The sequence below is a fragment of the Mustela nigripes genome, chromosome 8 (assembly GCF_022355385.1).
Source record: "Mustela nigripes isolate SB6536 chromosome 8, MUSNIG.SB6536, whole genome shotgun sequence".
Classification (NCBI taxonomy): domain Eukaryota; kingdom Metazoa; phylum Chordata; class Mammalia; order Carnivora; family Mustelidae; genus Mustela; species Mustela nigripes.
Window position 1 is genome coordinate 14,305,222 of NC_081564.1, and position 20,525 is coordinate 14,325,746.

Sequence of the window (20,525 nt, forward strand, 5' to 3'; positions counted from 1 at the left end):
TTTTTATTTTTTTATTTTTTTTTAAAGATTTTATTTATTTGACAGAGAGAGAGATCACAAGCAGGCAGAGAGGCAGGCAGAGAGAGAGAGGAGGAAACAGGCTCCCCGCTGAGCAGAGAGCCTAATGCGGGGCTCGATCCCCAGAACTCTGGGATCATGACCTGAGCTGAAGACAGAGGCTTTAACCCACTGAGCCACCCAGGCACCCCTCCACCTTATTTAAACTGTCTTGAATATATTCTCCCCCTCCCCCATTTCTGTCTCCCTGATAGTAATACTAGCTAATATTTATTAAGTGTTGACTATGTGCTAGTCTCATGTTAAGCACTTTCAGACATTTACACATTTAATCTTCCAAACCAACCTTATAAGGCAGGAATTATTATTAATTCATTTTATAGATGGAGAGACTGAGGCTTAACTCAGTTAACTTACCCAAGACAAGAGTCAAGAAAGCTTGGCCTCAGAGCTCGGGCTCTTAATTATGATGTACAGAGACTAAGGCCAAAAAGCTCTAAAAGCAGCCACAGGAATTCAAAAGGCTCTGTATCTTTGGGAGGGGAACATGAATTTAGGAGCAAAAATCCAACATGCTCAACAGCAACAGAAGATAATACCATTTTAGAGTCTGGTAATGATAATGAACATTTTCAAGTGTTTATTGTGTTCAGTACTTCTCTGCTTTGCAAATGTTGGCTTATGAGGCTGCTTTTCTTATTCTCATCCCTATTTTACAGATGAGGAAACCATGGTACAGTACAGTGAAGTAAATGTCACAGAGCTAGTAAATTCCATCCCAGATACTCTGGCTCAAAAATCTATGCATTTTCCAATATAGTAGGCTATTTCTCAGTAAAAGCAAAAAGAAACATTTTCAGTATCAAACATAAGCCAAGGCTCTTGTATTTTAAAAGATGCAAGTTAAAAGAAGGGCCTGGGGAAAGAGAGAACAATGTGAGTTGAGATTTTAAGGTATGAATATGCAGGTTCAAATTCAGGAGGTCCATTAATGCTGCTGTGACTGGGATGGGGGACTGGCACGGATGCCTTGGATGCTTGACTTAAGGCTGAAATGGCAAAGTGGACCTAAAGTGAACTGAAGTCCATGGTAAAAGTTTGAGGCTTATTCTCTTAGTCTGGTAGAGCCAAAGGTTGGGGGCAAAGGAATGAAGATTATCGTCAGGTAGGTTAGAAAGAGTCCCCTGTGACAGTGCTGAGCATACATTGGGGCAGTGAGGAAGTAGAGTCAGGGAGTCTTGCCATGTGAGACTGACCTTGGCCAGAGGGCAGGACATGGTGAGGATTTGAGAAGTGGGTCAGAGGTAGAAAGTTTTGACTCAGCATACGGCTGGGTTTATGGCCAAGAGAGGGAGGAGGTAAAAATGACAGTAAGATCCTAGATGGGATTTGGTAGTTGGTGAAACTGGAAAAGGAATGTAGCCCTTTGACTACTTTTGAGCACATTTAAAATTTTGGGGGTATTTAAAAAATACCCCAAAAGTGTATTTTTTAACCCACTGAGCCACCCAGGCGCCCCAGCCCAAAAGTGTATTTTTTAAAAGTAAAAGCAATACTGGGTGTCTGGTTGGCTCAGTTGGTAGAGGGTGTGATTCTTGATCTTGGGGTTGTGAGTTCAAGTCCCATGCTGGGCATAGAGATTACTTAAAAATAAATTCTTAAATGGAAAAACAGTACAATGTGACTTTGAACATGGTAGATGTAGTAAAATTTTCTAATCTTAACCACTAGATATAAACCACTCTAAGTTATGGTCTAAAAATATGTTTTTATAAATGTGTGTATGTGTGTATTAATCCTGGATTATATTATTCTGCATTTTTCTCACAATATATTATGTGCTTCTTTCCAAACCAATTCATATACATTTACAACATTATTTTTAATGACTACATAATATTCATAATACATAATATTCCATTGCCTGGCTATATTAAGATTCATTTAGCCATCTGACTATTGATGGAAATTTGGGTTGTTTCCAGTTTTCTATTTGTATGTTTTTTATTACCAACAAAGCAGTGGTCTTTGTATATCTTTGAATTTTTGTGCCAATGGATTTATGCTATAAATTTTTCATAGAATTGCTGGGTCAAAGATTGAGCACATTTAAAATTTTGATAAATTCTTCTAAATTGCCAGATAACCAGGTTTTTAGGAGAGGTTAATGAGTTCCGGTTTGGTCAAGTTAAGGTCAGGGTGTCAAAGGTCAAATATCACTGTGGATCCACCCAAATCATTAGTAAACCAGGTTAGGACTCTGAACAAAAGTGACAACTAGAGATATGCCAGAGGCAGAACTATGAGAATTCTAAGCAGAAAATAAATAGATCAGTTCTTCCTGTCACGCTGTCATTAGCAACGTGTGCTACTCCTTTGCAGCATTCCTACAAGTGTCCTTGCTTAATTATGCCACAGATTATTCAGTAACGGTGTCACCAGCTCACCTGTAAACACGACCAAGAGTAGAGATCATATCTGTCTTGTTCCTCTCAGTAACGTCTGTGGGTCAGAGAGCAACAACGCCTGGTAGGTGCTCAACACTAGTATTTGAAGAGCGAATATTGAGGGGATATGAGACAGTGAGCTGCTTGTGTGTGTAGATTGTATCTCACTCATCTCTGTATCCCACAGCCTTTAACAGTGCTTGGCAAATAATAGGCACTCAAGAAATTTTTGTGTAATGAGTTGTGATGGTTTATTTTATGTGTCAACCTGACTGGGCCACAGGACACCCAGATAGCTGATGAAATATTATCTCTGGTTATGTCCATGAGGGTATTTCTGGAAGACATTAGCATATGAATTGGCAAATTCAGTAAAGCAGATGGCCCTAATTTGTTGAGGACCGAAATAGAATAAAAAGGTAGAAGAAGTTTGAATGAACTCCGTCCAACTGATCTGTTTCTGCCCTTGGCCCTCCTGGTTTCAGGTCTACTGGAATCCACACCATTAACTCTTTGGCTCTTCTCGAACTATGTGGCTGACTTTCCTGGGTGTTCTTTACGGAAGCCAGGTTGTGGGACTTCTTAACCTTGATAGTTACATGACCCAATACCTTACAACAAATCTCTTTATGTTGAAGAGATCAATCTCCTATCGGTTCTTTCTGTCTGGAGAACCCTGACTAATACACGGGTTAATGGCCTAATTCTTTTCCATTCATTTCCCTCTATGCAAGAAATCATTCCAGTAGCTTCAGAGTTATCCCAAATAACCAAGTATGTTCAATGCCAAGGTGGTTGGTGGCTCAAGTGCGTGGAGTGGCTAGCTGAAAACCATTCTGTGAAAGATTTGACCCGAATTTTCTCTTTGCCTCACACACCTTTTTTAATCCATCAGAAGCTCTGCACAGTCTCAGATCAAATAAAGGCCCTCAAGAAACCAGTGATGGCTATCAGAGCTCTGCACACTTCATTGGAAAGCCATAAACACAATTACTAGATCATTAAGGATTGTAAAACAGAAGCTTTGAAGCAACATGCGCAGAATTGCCTAGTTGGGCATGAACAGTGTCCTGCACATGCCAGTGCCTCCCTGTTGGAAGCCACCTAGGAAAAGACAGAAGACTGTGAACAGAAATGTCTTAGAGGCATAAAGAAATCAGATAAGGAAGACCTGAGTTCTACTGACAACTCTGATGCCCCTTGGGTGATACATTAATTGAACTCTGAGAGCCTGTTTCCTCTCCTGAAAAATAGGGTACTAAGGACCGGTTTCATTAATGCCTTACTTAATTCTTCACCCCTTCTATTAGGTTCCTAGGGTTGCCTTAACAAAGTGCCATACATTGAGCAGCTTGAACAGCAGAAGTTTACTGTCTTACAGTTCTGGAGGCTACAAGTCCAAGATCAAGGTGTCAGTAGTGTTGGTTCTTCCTGAGGATTGGTTGGTGGCAGGGAGGGGTGGGTTGAGGGAGGGTATCTGTTCCATGCTTCTCTCCTTGGCTTGTAGATGGCCATTTTTTTCCTTTTTGTCTTCACATTGCCTTCCCTCTGGGTTTCTGTGTTTCCCTTCTTATAAGGACACTTGTCACAATGGATTAGGACCCGCTCTAGTGACCTCATTTTTACTTGATTACCTTTATAAAGGTAATCATATAAAGATGCTATCTCCAGATAGTGTCACCTTCTAGGATACTGGGGGTTAGGAGTTCAACATATGAATCTTGGGGAGACAGTTCAACTCATAATACCCCTCCTGTACCCACAGCCTTCAAGTTTCTCTCATAAAAGAGGTAGAGTCCCTTTACCTGTCCTTTGAATCTGTGCTACCCACATGTCTTAGTTTGGCCAGTGAGGTATTAGATGTAATACAAGCAGAGGTCTGAAAAAGTATGCATTTCTACTTTCACTCTGTTTTTCTGCAATTGCCATGGGAAAATTCTCTGACGAGTCTTCTGTGTTGTGGGGCCACATTAACCCATGCATTTCAACTGAGGCCGTCTTAGATCAGCCAACAGCCAGCCAAATTCCAGACATGAGATTGAGTCCAGCCAAGATCAGCAGAGCACTTAGATAACTAGCTATTAACCAAAGACATGTGAGCAAGGCAGCAAGATCAGATGAACTCAGTCCAGGTTAGCTGAACCCTGTATAAATGTTAATTACTATATGCCCTGGAGGCTTATGTGGTTGTATGTTATGCAGCATTATTGGGAGAATATATGACTGATACAGGATTAGGAATATCTACTCACGGAGTTGTGCAGACCTAGGAGAAATTATGTAGTGTTAAATGAATTGTAGCTGTGGTATTATAGTGTTTCATGAACCCTTGAGTAGTATGTGGAAGTAAAGAGTTACCAATATACATTAACATGCTGTGTAATAATAGTGATAAGAGGTTTGAAATGAATAAAGCTAACAAATTGGGTGTTGGGTATAAACTATAAATTTGAGTATACACTTATGCACATAAATCATTCATGATATTATATGATATCTACTCTGTGTGGATTCTTTGAGACCACCTCTGAGAAAAATAAGGCTCAGAGAATCAAAATGAGTTATTCCAGGTCACATAGGTAGTACGTGGCAGAGCTTTCACCAGAATATGAGATATTTATGACTTGCCTAACATGGGATAACATGTGTTTTCATATCTCCTCCTAAGGAAGCTATTGGCTTTGAAAAATGAACAGAGATGATCACTTTATTTATGGAAATATTTGGTCTTGATTTGAAGTTTGAAGTTGGGGCAGAAGAAATTAGACATTCACCCCTCTGTTCATCCATCCACCCATCCATCCATCCATCCATCCATCCATCCATCCACCCATCCATCCATCCATCCACCCATCCATCCATCCATCCATCCATCCATCCACCCACCCACCCATCCATCCACCCACCCATCCACCCATCCATCCATCCATCCATCCATCCATCCATCCATCCTTGCATCAATCCACCCACCTCCCCATCCATCTATCCATCCATCTACTCATCCATCAACCCACCTATCCACTCATTCAACAAATCACAACTGAGGGCCTATTGTGCATCAGGCACTCGACTAGACACTGTATGTACTCTGTTTCCATCTGCTTTCCTTTCTCCTGCTGTTCCATTCTTTTTCTCATCAGTGCCTCGTCTTTCATTCTCCTCTGTAAATGTGGGCAAGAATGGATAAAAACTGCTTTACTTGTTAGAGCAAGTGTGGATAAGAGTGATGCTCATGGTTTTAGTTCATTTGCAGTGTTAGCTGCTGTGAGCACACCTTGACACACCTCAGTTTTGTTTTGTTTTATTCTGTGGTTTTGAAAGACTGTGCAGTATGGCGTTAAAAGCATGCCGATAAGAGCAAATACTCCACTGCAGCTTTCCAGAGGCCCCAGTTGGAAGCTGGAAATGACATGTTTCTGAAGTTGAAAGTTCTTCCCAACCATTGTCCATTCATTCATCCATTCTTTTTTTTTTTTATGGTTAAATGTATCTTTTTTTTATGATTTAAAAAAAAATTTTTACAAACCTATAATATATTTTTATCCCCAGGTGTATAGGTCTGTGAATTGCCAGACTTACACACTTCACAGCACTCACCATAGCACATACCCTCCCCAATGTCCATAACCCTACCCCCTTCTCCCAACCCCCCTCCCCCCAGCAACCCTCTGTTTGTTTTGTGAGATCAAGAGTCACTTATGGTTTGTCTCCTTCCCAATCCCATCTTGTTTCATTTATTCTTCTCCTACCCCCCTTAACCCCCCATGTTGCATCTCCACTTCCTCATCTCAGGGAGATCATATGATAGTTGTCTTTCTCTGATTGACTTATTTTGCTAAGCTTGATACCCTCTAGTTCCATCCACGTCATCACAAATGGCAAGATTTCATTTCTTTTGATGGCTGCATAGTATTCCATTGTGTACCATTCATCCATTCTTTTTGCCACTTTTTATCACCCGCCAGGTCAGGCTGTATGTGACGGCACTTTACCAATGGGTGGACATCAGTTGGGCAGCGGTGCACAATTATATAGAGCTTCCTATATGCCAGCATGTTCTAAGTATTTCCCATACTTGTTGGTCTCCACAACAACCCTGTAAGGTATGTATTCCTCCTTTTGTAGATGATGAAACTGAGACGTGGGAGAGGTGGGGTTTACCCAGAGTTAGATGGATGCATGAATGGTAAGTGACAGAGCTCTGACCTCTAGATCCCAAGTCTGTCTGCCATACTGCCTCTCTAAAATCTCTGCTGGCATTACCACTGAAGGCCATATCTTCCTTTGGACCACTGTTGGGTGGGTCTACACTGCCACCACTCTTGAGCATGCCAAATACTGATGCCAGTGGGGACATGAAATCCAGTGCTCTCTTCAGAGTAAAGCTACTACATATTTCAGCCTGGAATGTGAAACCAGATCCCCTCACTCACTTGTCAATCCCACAGTCTTTCCAGACTTACCTTTCTTCTGAAACCGACCCTCAGCAGAACATCAATTAGTGCCCATCTTCAGAATAGAAGACAGCAGGGAGAGGAGGAGGAAAAGCATCTCATTTAAGCCATAATCTCTTCATCTGTGAAATGGGAGAAATGAAATCTTGCCATTAAATGAATAGCGTAACATTAGGCTCTGACTTTTTATGGAGCACTTAATATGTGTTAAGTATTGTGTTAAATGGTTGGCTATTTGTGTACTCTCATTTAATCCTTAAAGCAACATTATGAATAGGGCTGGCTCAGAGCAGTCCAGTAACTTGTCCAAAGTCACAACAGCTAATAAGCAGGAAGCAGAGCCTGTATTCAAAGTCTGTAGAACATCAAAGATTCCACTTTAATACAACACCAATGGTTCTCACAGGGCCAATACTGCCCTCTAGGACTCTCTCCAGAAGTTTGTGGGCACAATTTTGGTAGTTGCACTGATGGGGAGTTACAAAATCATGAGGGCATGATTTGCTTTAGGGGACCAAGTGAGCTAGACATTCACCAATGTGGAGGACTTGTCCTTTGTCCTGCCAGACCTTCACGTAGGTGAAAAATTAATATATTATCATCTGAGTTTGTTTTATATACAAACATAGAATATATTTTGCATTTTGTAAAAATTTTAAGTAACCTCTGTGCCACACATAGGGCTCAAACTCATGATCCTGAGATGAAGAGTCACATGTTCCACTGACTGAGCCAGCCGGGCATCCCTTGTCCGTGGTTTTAGCATACTCTGATTTTCCTAGGAATGCAGTTTACAGTATGCAACAAAGGATGATTGTAGTTTATCTTGCTGAAAACTTTATTCATAGTTGTATACGTTTCAGAAAAATCGTAACAATGGCAACATTGTTTCCATTATTTGGGGGGCCCACACCATACCCCTGAGGAAGCTTGCATTTGTAGCTATTATGCATGCATGATTCTGGGTTTGTGTGCCAACATCAGACTACCTTAAGGTGTCTTCCAGAATTCACATGTGAAATTGACTTTTGAAAATTATACATGTATAGGTTGTATTATTTTTTGAATTTCATTTCAGGATAGTAAAGGGCACATTGCAATATATTTGTTACAAAATGTGGGTAGAATGGATCATTGCTCCCAATTCTTCATTCTCTTTCTAAACGGCATTACACATCAGTACCTTTTGCCACGTGACTTCACAGTACCTCCCACTAGAGTGGATGGAGATTTCTGTGCCTCATTAGTTGGGGACTTAGCCACGAGACTTGCTTTGGCCAATGAAATGTGGACAGAGATGCAAATGTGTCAATCTTAAGCCTGGTCCTCAAAGACATCATGTGTTTTCCCTAGCTCTCTTGTTCTCCTGCTTTTTGCTATGAAAAAATCATACTTCAGATGACCACTGCTCCATAGAGAATGGGGAGACCCTTAGAACAGGTCTGAACCCAACCTAAAGCAGAGGTGTTGGCTCTGATTAGATTGGTAAGCAGTGCATTCTGGTATTCTTCCTGTAAGCAAAGCAGTTAGCTCAGGAATGCTTTATAAATAGGAGTTCTGTTAGCATAGAAGAATGTGTAAATGATACCCTCATACCACGTTAAAGGGGATCGTAGATACACGGCTTTCAAATCCTTAGGGTCAGGAGCTCTGGAGTTACTCTTAAACACTCCAACCACCAGGGTAAGTGCTGGTGCTTTCGAAGGGTGTAAATTCATAGAGCGAGCAGGTCAGAGATAATTGACGAGTTCTCTTCTTTGAAAGGGAACCTGGCACCATGGAAACGACAAGCATGTTCGGGTTTGTGACTGTGGATTATAATTACCAAGTTATTAACCAGAGCATTATGTGAAAGATTGATGGTTCTTGCTCAATGTAATGTGTCCTTTAAATGCTAAACAATAAGTTAAATGCAAGGAATAAATAAGTTCGATGGCTTATTTATGGGGTAATTATGCGATATTTTCAGCCCATAAACTAGGGCATCTGTAGAAACCCAATGCTATGGAGGAGAAAGAGCCCTGAATTAGAAATCAGGAGACCTGGATTCTCTGCCACCTGCCAGTTAGTGACCTTGAACAGGTTATGTCATTGCTCTGAGCCCCAGTTTCTTTATTTGGAAAGCTGGGGTGGGGGCTGTGAATAAAAATACCGGTCTCATAGGTGATTGTTAAAAGTCATTGTCAAAGACATGATTATATAAGGTGGTAAGCATAGGGCCTGACACATAATCATTGGTTACAGATGTTAGTTATCATTTTATCATCATATATAAGAGTTTTGTCCCTTCTAGAAAGAGATTTCCTATTTTATGTTTTCAGTCAACAAGTAATTGGTAACGATATGCAGTAGACCCTCAGAGGATTCTTATTTTAAAAGACAGCCTTTAGGGCACCTGGGTGGCTCAGTTGCTTAAGCAACTGCCTTCAGCTCAGGTCATGATCCTGGAGTCCCCAGGATTGAGTCTCACATCGGCCTCCCTGCTCAGCAAGGAGTCTGCTGCTCCCGCCGACCTCTCTCCTCTCATTCTCTCTCTCTCTCTCTCTCTCTCTCTCTCTCACATAAACAAATGAAATCTTAAAAAAAAAAAAAAAAACCAAACCCTTTAATTGTCCTTCCCTGCTTATAAAATTATCAGAAACTTGGGTAAACACAGCAAGAACAAAGAAGAAAATATATATATATATCATCCATCTAACCCATCCTCTATATATAACCACTGTTAACATGTTAATGTAGACTCCTAGTCTTTTTTTTTTTTTTACCCATGTATAGAATTTCTTTTTTAAATCTGAAATTGGAATCATGCTGTACATGCTGATTTGCCACCTGCTTTTGAGATGTGTCCAATGTCATTAAATATTCTGCTAAAACACACTTTTTAATGGCTGCAGAGTAGGGTGTTCTAGAGGAACATTGTCTAAGTGGAGGAGTTATTCACAGAAGCCTACTTAGCGCATTCACTTAAATTATACTTTCAGACTTTCTGAAATCTTCGTTTCAAATTGGTCTTAAATGGGCCGGGGCTTGGCTTTAAAATTCCTCTCCACCTCCTCCTTCCTCCCCTAGCTGCCCCCAGGTTCTCTGTCAAGTAGTTAATGATGGTACTAGGCACTTACTCAGTAGGGGAGCTCTCGGTTTAAAGGGTCTCCACGGTGAGCCATTTTGTAAAAGGGAAGAATGTCATTCAAATAACCACCCTCTCATTTCTCTGTTCAGCCGAGTTCTTATTTTTATTTTTATTTATTTATTTTTAAAATTGGCTTCTCTCTTAGAGTAAGGTCCATCCACAGGTAAGAATTTCCCTAGTAACCTTCTTAAACGACTTTACTTGATGCCAGGTAGCACTTTTTCTCTGTATAATAAAAAGAAATACTTCTTTCTGTCCCCTTTCCCTCCCACAGTCTTCTGGATGGTTTATTGTCTCCTATTGGTAGTACTCAGGTTGAACTTCAGAGACTTGTATATAAACATTTGAAAAATTAGTAGTTATGTACTTTCTTAAATGTGGCCTAGAAATATGTATAACATGATTTATTATATGTCTATGTATCTTGCAAATTAGCCTCATGGTTTCATGAATATTATTGCTTAAGGGTCAGGCAGAATTTCTTTACAGACAAAACTCATTTATGTGAAAATAACATGGCAAAAAGACATAGTATATGGGAATTTGGCCAGCTTTGGCAATTGCCATTTTGCCATTGATGTTCGGTAGTAAACATTGGGTAAACGTCCCGGGTCAAACCACCATCATCTTCCTGGACTTCAAAAGCCCTTCCTAACTGATCTTTCTCCCACAGATGCTTTCATTCTTGTCCTCCTTCTACCCATTCTCTATACAACAGCCAAAGTGATTTTTTTTTCCAACATGGATTATTCTCCTTATTAATGCCTGTTGCAGGTTTCCCATTGCTCTTAAAAGTCAAAATTTTTAACATTGGATTTTTCACAACAAGCCCAAGATAGGTGTTAATATCCTTCTTTCACAGATGAGGGAACTGGAGTTCAGAAAGAATAAAGGACTGGTTCAAGGTCACATAGCTAGGAAGTGGAGGAGGAAGGACTCAGATCCAGGTCTTCGGATTCTAGGTTTCTGGGTAAGTCATCTCCCAGGGCGGGTGATGGCAAGATGTCCTTTGCTCAACCAGGTGTATCGATTGGTAGTGTTTGATTGGAAGTCAGAGAAGAAACACAACACAAACTGGTTTAAGCAAAGACGGGATTTTATCGCCTCAAGTAATCGAAAAGTCCAGAGGTAGGTCAGGCAAATCTGGATCCAGGAGCCTGAAATGATACCATCAGGGTTCATCTCTTCTTTTTCTCCATCTCTGGGTTCTGCTTTCTTTGAGTTGATTCCATTCATAGACAAGTTTTCCCTTTGTGGTCTTACAGTGACTGCTGGTCGTTCCCAGGAATACATCCTTCCCTATCTACACACAACAGGAAAGTAAGACAGTCTTTGTGCCAGCTTTGCAGCGAAGCTTTCATTACATCTCATAGGCTCACACAATTATCTCTTAACCACTGGATTAAGTTTATTTTTAATTTTTATTTACTTATTTTTAAGATTTTGTTTATTTGTGAGAGAGACAGAAGTAGCATGAGCCGGGGGAGAGGCAGAGGGAGAGGCAGAGGGACAATCGGATTCCCTGCGGAGTGTGGAGCCCAGTGCAGTCCTTGACCCTGGGACCCTGAGATCATGACCTGAGCTGAAGGCAGAAGTTGAACCAACTGAGCCACCCAGGTGCCCTAGGATTAAATGTTTAATGTGCTGATTTGATTGGACCTGGGTCCTATGTTCTGACCCTTGGTTGCAGCTGGAGCCCTACCTGTAGCACATTAGATGAGACTGGAAAGGTGGTATTTCCCAGCGATAATTCAGGATACTTTGTTAGGAAAAGAGTGACTGTTGGCAAAAACTGCGGAGGTCTGGCACTTTGGTCCTACCTAGGCACATGACCTTGGGCATTAGTGTGGAAAACTCAAAGGCTTGTGTAGGAAAAGGGAGAAGTAAATGGGTTTTGTAAATCTGAAGGATGGCCACATGGGATGATGGTGAGTGGTCATATGGGGTAATGGTAGTTCTGGTCGCGGGCAGAAGCAAAGCTTAACGCCCCATTCAGTCACTGTTTCTTTTAAAGCCCCTGTGCCTGGGCTCAGGGTAAGTGCAAACAGCAGATTTAAAGGAGTGGGAGGAGGCTGGTATTTCTACAGATCCTTTTTTACTCCTTTAAAATAAATGTTTATTGCTTTTTCCTAATTACAAATATAAAACATGTTTATGAAAATGGAAATAAAGAAAATACTTGGTAGGTACACTATAATTAGGAGGCAACTGAAGGAATAAAAATAAATATTACCCATAATCTTGTAACTCAAACACAACCTCTTTAGCATTTTTTGCTGACCTTTTTCCATGCATGGGAATATATTGGGTACATGTAGTGCACATGCATACACACACAAATATTTTATTTTTATTTTTTATTTAAAGATTTTATTTGAAAGAGAGAGAGTGCACATGAGCTCATGCATTGAGTATGAAGGTGGGGTGGGGGAGGGGAAAGGAGAGAGAATCTCAAGCAGACCCCCCCCAGCTGAGCCCAGAGCCTGATATGGGGCTTTATTTCACAACCCTGAGATCATAACCTAAGCCGAAGCCAGGAGTTGGAACCTTAACTAACTGAGCCACCCAGGTGCCCCTGCACCCCCCCCCACAACATAAACATTTTAAACAAAAATTTGTATCTTACATGAAGTACTTTTAGAATTTTTTTTTCCATTTAATAATGCATCATAAGCATTTTTCTATTCATTAAATGGTTTTGGAACATATTAATTTTAATGACTGCTTCGTTTTCCAGTATATGTGTATGTACCTAATTAATTTAACCAGTGTCCTATTACTGAATCTTGGTAGTTTGAAAGTTTCCCATATTATTATAATATTGAGACAACATTATTATAATATGAGACAAACATTCATATGCACAAAGAGCTCTATTAATTTTTGTCAGGCATAGCTTTCAAATACATAGTACATATCACCAGTTTGCTTGAGGGCTTTTATTTACAGATATATTTTTATTTTTTATTTTTTTAAATACATTTTAAAAAGATTTTATTTATTTATTTGACAGACAGAGATCACAAGTAGTCAGAGGCAGGCAGAGAGAGAGGAGGAAGCAGGCTCCCTGCTGAGTAGAGAGCCTGATGCGGGGCTCGATCCCAGGAACCTGGGATCATGGCCTGAGCCGAAGGCAGAGGCTTTAACCCACTGAGCCACCCAGGCGCCCCTGGATATATTTTTATTTAAAAGTTCTTATATATTCTTCCCATTAAAACAAAAGTTTAATGAGAAAAAAAATAAAGTTCTTATATATTCTTTAAAATAGTCTATAGTTTAAAAAGGGTATTAAAGTTAATAGTGAAAGATACTAGCCCCTCCCCCTTCCATTCCCTAAAGCTCATTATTGTTAGTGATCTTAACATATTCTTGCAGACCTTTTTCCATATGCACCCACATCAAGCATACAGCCAGGTTTGTTCATTTTTTTTTCTTCCCTCCCTCTCTCCTTCCCACAAATATTTCCTGAGTGCTAGTCTCCGTGAAACATGGTACCAGGACATTCAGTGATTGTTTCTAGGAATTTCCAGTAGTCAGGGTTAGTAAGTATATACTTAAAAAACACAAAACACATGATAAATTCATATTGGTGCTTCCTATTCAAATCATGGCTATAGGGTTTATTTATTTATTTATTTATTTTGAAGGTTTTCTTTATTTGAGAGAGAGAGAGAGAGATGGAGCATGAGCAGGGCAGAGGGACAGGGGGACAAGCAGACTCCCTTCTGAGCAGGTTCCCTACTGCAGGGCTCATCCCAAGACCCTGAGATCATGACCTGAGCCGAAGTTAGACTTAAGCTTAATCAACTGAGCCACCCAGGTGCTCCTCTAGGGTTTATTTTTAAGACTGTGTTTTATTTAGAGTAGTTTTAGGTTTACAAGAAAATTGAGAGAGACCTCAATGAGAAATGGAGATTTCTCATTTACTCTCTTCCTCCATACATGCATAGCCAGCACCCCCTCACCTCCCGTTATCATCATCACTTACCAGAATGGTAGAATTTTTTTTTGTAACCAAAGATGAATTTACACTGACATATTATAATTACCCAAAGTCAATACTTTACCTTAGGGTGCATTTTTCGTGTTGTACATTCTGTGGGCTTAGACACATGTTTAAGGACATGTATCGGTCATTATAACATATGGAGCATTTTCTCTGCCCCAGAGAATTCTCTGTGCTCTGCTCATATTCATTTCTCCCCACATGCTCTCCCCCCCCCCCCGACCCCTGGCTATTGCTGATCTTTTTATTGTCTCTTCTTGCATAGTTTTGCCTTTTCTGGAATGTCATGTAGTTGGAATTACACAGTATATAGCCTTTTCATATTGGTTTCTTATACTTAGGAATATGCATTTAAAGTTCTCCATGTCTTTTTTATGGCTCAATAGCTAATTTCTTTTTAGCGCTAAATAGTATTCCTTTGTATGGACGGACCGTTCACCTACTGAAGGACATCTCGGTTGTGTCCGGGTTTTGGCAATTACGAGTAACGCTTCTATAAACATCCATATACAGTTTTTGTGTGGACACAAGTTTTCAGCTCCTCTGAGTAAACACCAAGCAAGGACTGTGGTTGCTGGATAGTGTGCTAAGAGCATGTTTAGTTTTGTGAGAAGTAGGGGTTTTATTCAACCTCAACACTCTTAACTCTGTATTTCCTTCCCCCAGTGCTGAGAATCTTGGTTCCCAGAGATACCACCATAATTTTCTTTTTTGCTTCAGAATCCTTCAGTACACACACACCAGTCTGGAAATGGCAATATCCTCATTTACACCATCAATCTGATTAGGACAAAATAGTTTAGGATTTTCTTAATTGAGGTAAAGCACATAACAAAAATCACCATTTTTAGCTATTTTATTATTTTTTTCATTTCTTTTTTTAGCCACTTTAAAATGTAGGATTCAGTGGCTTTCAGTATACTCACAACGTTGCGCAGCTCTCACCACTATTTAATTAATTAATTATTAAAAGATTTTATTTGTTTGACACAGAGAGAGAGATAACAAGTAGGCAGAGGGGGTGGGGGCAGGAAGCAGACTCCCTGCTGGTAGAGAGCCTGATATGGGGCTCAATCCCAGGACCCTGGGATCATGACCTGAGCAGAGGCTTAAACCACTGGGCCACCCAGGCACCTCTATCACCACTATTTAAATGCAAAGCACTTTCATCATCCCAAGGAGAAATCCTGTACCCATTCGGCAGTGACTTCTTATCCTCCCCCCATCCCTACCCGCCCCCCCAACTCCACCCAGGGCAGTCACTAATCTACTTCCTATCTCTCTGGAGTTGCCTGTTCTGGACATTCCCTATAAAAAGAATCATGCATTATATGGCCTTTTGTGCCTAGCTTCTTTCCCTTTGCATATTTTCAAGTTCATTTATGCTGTAGCGTGTATCAGTGCTGGAGTCATTCTTATGGCTGAGTAATATTCCATTACCTGGATAGACCACATTTGCTTATCTCTCATCCACTCTCATCCTCTGATGGTCACTTGGTTTGTTTCCGTATTTGGCTATTATGAATAATGCTGCTATGAACCTTCTTGTACACATTTTGTTTGAACATTTTGTCTTCAATTCTTGTGGGTATGTTGTTTTTTGCATTCCTTTTAAAAATATTATTCTTGGATTATACTCCATGAGGGGTATCTAGTCAGATTTTGTATTTTCAAGTTACTTGAAAAAAGTCTTCTCTGTGTGGTTATAATACTAAGTGAATATTTAAAAACATATTTAGTTTCATTTATTATATTTTACTTTGAATTTTTTGGAATCGCTTTTAAATTTTATTTTATTTAAAGGTCAGTTTAGGATAGAAATTCTTGGCCCACATTTTCTTTCCTTGAAGATCTTAAATATGATTCTTTGTTTCTTCTAGCATAAAGTGCTGCTGTTAAAAAGCCTAATGACGGTCTGGTTTTATTTGTCCTATAAGGTACTTGATCTTTTTGGCTTGGTGCCCAGAATATAATCTTTTTCTTTTTTTCCCCCCTTTTCTTTTTTAAGTTCAGTAATTTTCTTGGATTTGTTTCAGTGGCGGGCATTTTAAGTTGATTTTCTTGAATTATGACTCTCCTTTTTTCCTGTTTTTATTGCTTTGGATTTCTTTCTAAAGGACTTATATGAATATTCTATAGCTATTACTTTCTTAATTTCTTTTAGTCCATTTTGCCATACCGGGTCATAGTGGTTTTTTTTTTTTTTTTCTTTTCTTCCATTTTTGGTGGGCATGTATTTCTCGCATGTTTTCCTTGTCTGTAAATTCTCTGTTTTCTCATAATTTTGACTGGTGTTTGATAGTGATGCTTTTTTATTACTCACTTTTTAAGCAAAATGAGCTTTTCCCTATATTTCTATTTGGAAAAATCAAGCTAGGATAACCTTTCCAGCTTCCTGTTTCTAGAGCTCCCATCTTTAGTTGTCCTCACTATGTGATAAAAATATGGCCCCATACTTTGAGCTATATTTGCTTTACCCTCCGTTTCTGCTTACATCTGGGCATCATTCTCTTTCCTTGGCCCCCTTTGTCCCAGCCCAGTTCAGATTCTACTTTTAGCAGTTTCTCCACAATTCATGACTTTGCCCTGCAAGAGAGTGGTTTTTTGCTTTGAGACCAGTATCTAGATCTTCATCTCACTTTGATCCCCTGCCCTCACTTGAGTCAGAACCTACAGACTCCTTCCCAGTTGCAGCTGATGTTCTCAGGTCAGCCTGCCTTGCTTCCCTGTGAACATCCGTTGTTGGTTTGGGGAGGAGGGGTTGTCATCTCAGAAGGTCTCTTTTCCTTCCCTCTGTTTCATCTTGCAAAGATGCTGACACCATGTAGGTCCAATAGTTACTGACGATTTGTCTCCACTTACTTGTATTTTAGGATTTGTGGGGATAGCTTTCACCCAGTCCTGTTGTAGATCTTGCCTGGTTTTGCTCTATTTTTTGAGGTAGGGATTCTGGTGCATGTGATTGATTCGTTGGGGGAAGTGCTTTCAGAAGAAAAGGAAGGAGAGAAGCAGGAGACAGCAGAGAAGGGAGTAAGCAGAGATGAGATCTCAGTTGAAAAAAGGCATCAACCTGACCTTGTGGGATGTTCTGGGGTATGACTCACACTACAGAGTTGTGCTGCCTTAAGTAAGGAGGGGGTCACATTTCTACCTGCCTTATCAGCCAATTATTGGCTGTGGGTTGTTCTGAGAGGTGTAACATCCTGGACAAAGAGCTTCTCCATTGAACTGAAAGCAGTTCTCCAGAGAAGGGGGCAGCTGTGAACTGTTAGTATGGGTGACAGGTACCTCAGCCCAGTAAAGGGATTCTGGGGAGCGCCATTAGCACCCGCTACCTCTGCCAGCTAGTCTCTCTGTTTTTATGGGGAAGCTTGGGGCAGTTCTAAAGCCATGTCACTGTCGTTGTCACCTTCCTAGAATCTGAGTTATCCCTTATATATGTCATCTTTCTTCCAGCAAACACCTGATCCCTCCTTTACACAGAGCCCCTGTCTGAAAAAAACAATCCTACAATAATAAATTAAAGATTATATAAAGATTTTACTGAGGCAAGACTTTATGTCTTTTTAGTTCTGAATCCCTAGTGCCTTGGAAAGTGCATATGGTGGGTATTTTGAATTCCTTGGTTGAGTTTGACATGGTAAGGTGTACATAGAGGAAAGAAATACCCTGCCTGTGCACTTGTTCTTTCCTGACCTTGGAAGATATCTCTGGCAGGTCCCATGACTTTGGGGAACCATTCAGTTACAAGGGTGGGCTCCTTGTAGTAACTCCAAAGCCTTGTTTCTTTTCTAACTTAAACCTCCTCCTTCTCCCTTTGAAGGAGCAGAGCTGGGGTAGAGCACATGGGCTGCACTCACTAGTTCTATAGCCTCTTTTCTTTGTGGTCGTCTGTGGTTTCTGCTGCCCCTGCCTTCAGGTTGGAGGAGAGTGGGTAGAAGGAAAGATTGGGGTAGTGGTGAGCCAGCAGTGAAGAAGCTATCCGCAACTGATGCTGTTGCAATTTGCGATCGCTATCCTCTGGGCAGAGTGGAAGTCAAAGCTGACACTCCCATGAGGTGCTTTTGTGGTTTCCCAAGAGAGTCTGCCCTTTGGGTCTCTGACTATAGACTCAGCTTCCAACCCTCTAACTGTGCATTGGTTCCTGTATGTCTCCAAGTGGTTCTCTTGGGCAGGATATACTTTAGGATGATGCCAGCCAGCTTCTTTCTGGGAGAACCATATTCATGTCCAAGAAGCTCATTCCTTTGACTCTCCCTGCTGGTGGAAGGGAAGATTTGTTCTTCTCCCAACATGGAAAACTCCAGACACAGCCTCTTGTCCTGTTGGACTTTTTTTGAGGACCCTACACCATGCCCTGAGTTCCCCAGACTCCAGGAGGCACATATCAACCTCTTTGAGGCCTCCTGTGTTTGGCTTGAGATGAGAGGACATACTCCTCAGACCCTGTTGTGAAGTGTTGGGGCTCGGGGGAGAAGTACAGCCCTCCAACAAATGCCCATCTCCAAATCCCCACTTTAGCTCCTCCAAACGCCAACCTCATACTTGTAGCCCAGAGATGCGGGATGGGTGAATGCCTGCCAACCCAGTTTAATAGTCCCTTGGCATGTCCTGTACAGGTAGGATGGTACCTTAATTTAGGATGTCAGGGTGCTCTCTTCCTTATAGGAGGATAATGGCCATGTTCAGTATCTGGTCCAACGAGAGACCATTGCAGAGTGACCCATTATTACCAGTCAAAGTGTGACATTCCATTTTCTCCTTGGGATGTCAAGCAACAGAGTCAACCAATACCCGTCCCGTTGAAGAGCAGCTTCCTCTTCTACCACCACCGCACACTGAGATATAAATGTAAGACTAGACGGTCCCCTGGACTGCTTTATGTCTCTGGGTGTTATGCACTGAATTGTGTACCCCCTGCCTCCCCAGATTTTTAGGTTGAAGTTGTAACTCCCAGTTCTTCAGAATGTGACTGTGTTTGGAGATAGGGTCTTTTGGGAGGTAACTGAGGTTAAGCAAGGTCATTGGGGGTGGGCCCTAATCGGGTGGGACTGTTGTGTTTATTTATAAGAAGAGACAGGTATAAAGAGAAGACCTTGATTTTGGGCTCTTAGCCTCCAGAACTGTGAAAATAGAAATTCCTATTGTTTAAGCCACCCAGTCTGTGGTACTCTGTGATGGTAACCCTAGCAAACTAATACGCCTGTTGACTTAAATAATTTACAGGCTAAAGGAAGTTTCTGTGGAGGTATGTTGATTCTTCCTAGTCAAGCCTGTGGAATTCTTGAATATTATTTAAAAAGAGGTCATCAGGTCTCAAGTGGGTCATATTTGCCAAAAAAGAATATGTTGCTCATGGGAGAATTTCAAGGAAAGATTGGGAAGGTACTGATTTGGGTGAGGCTTTCTTTTAAGTTGTATTACTATATTTCACCTACTCCGGCCTTGAACATGGTCATATGTGTGTGAGTCTGTATATTTTCAAGACATAGGGAAAGGAGGAGCTGAAGAAAAAGAAAGAACATAGCAGACTCTCTGTCCACGATTGCTTTTAATAACGAAGAGTGACCCATCTGGGATTTTTTATGACTGAATGTCTGTTTCAACTCAACTGGACAGGAATCATCTTTCAGAGCCATTCAGAGTTGCCTTTAACTCTCTCTCTGGAATAGCAGCCACATCAGCAGGAGCTTTTGGAGGTCAGACCAACTCCGTTTCCTTGACAATAAGATCATCCTCTGTACAGCCAGGTACTGCTAACCAAGTTAGGTACAGAATAATTTAAAGCCTCAGCACTCTGGATTTGGAAATCAGCTGAAGGAATGACAGGTTAAGGGCTGATTTATGCCTTATTTGTCTTGGACGGGTAAAGGAAAGAATAATTGAGCACATGAGCCTTGGACAAAATTGGCATAAACGCATATTGGAGAGGATTATTTTATTTCCTGACTCATGATGTTACAGACTCTGCCTTCTTTATCTGGACGATATTTTATTTATTTATTTATTTATTTACTTGCTTACTTTTAATTTTTTTTTTTTTTTTCAGAGAAGAAGAGAGGGCGGGGGAAGGGCAGAGGGAGAGGGAGCGAGAGAATTCCCAAGCCCAGCACAGAGCCAGACATGGGGCTCTCTCTCAGAACCCTGAGACCGTGACCTGAGCCAAAATCAAGAGTCTGATATGTAACCGACTGAGCCAACCGGGTGCCCCTACCTGGACAATATTTTAATATTCATTGTGGCTACTGTTAGTGAAGTTATTTATTCTATGTGTAAAATGCTTCACACAAGTGTATTAGGAACCTCTGAAGATCTGCTTATCCTCTCGTTCATAACCAACCCATTCGTGTATCCATCTACCCATCCATCAGTTCACCCATGTATCTACTCATTTATCCATCCACATATCTACCTGTCCACCCACCTTCCTGTCCATCCACATGTCCATCCATCCATCCATCACTCCATAT

The 20,525-nt window shown here is 40.9% G+C and overlaps 1 protein-coding gene across 4 annotated transcripts in view; it reads left to right on the plus strand.

The window, feature by feature from the left end:
- SUDS3 (SDS3 homolog, SIN3A corepressor complex component) overlaps nucleotides 1-20,525 on the plus strand; it is a 205,037-nt gene that overhangs the window by 73,073 nt on the left and 111,439 nt on the right. Inside the window, exon 13 of one of the 4 annotated variants that reach the window (XM_059408542.1) lies at nucleotides 6,431-6,568. The exons of the other annotated variants lie outside the window; for them this stretch is intronic. Coding sequence (XP_059264525.1) covers nucleotides 6,431-6,446 — 16 coding nt within the window. The 3' untranslated portion in view covers nucleotides 6,447-6,568. Of the gene's footprint in view, nucleotides 1-6,430; nucleotides 6,569-20,525 lie in introns of those variants that run through there. 4 annotated transcript variants of the gene reach the window in all.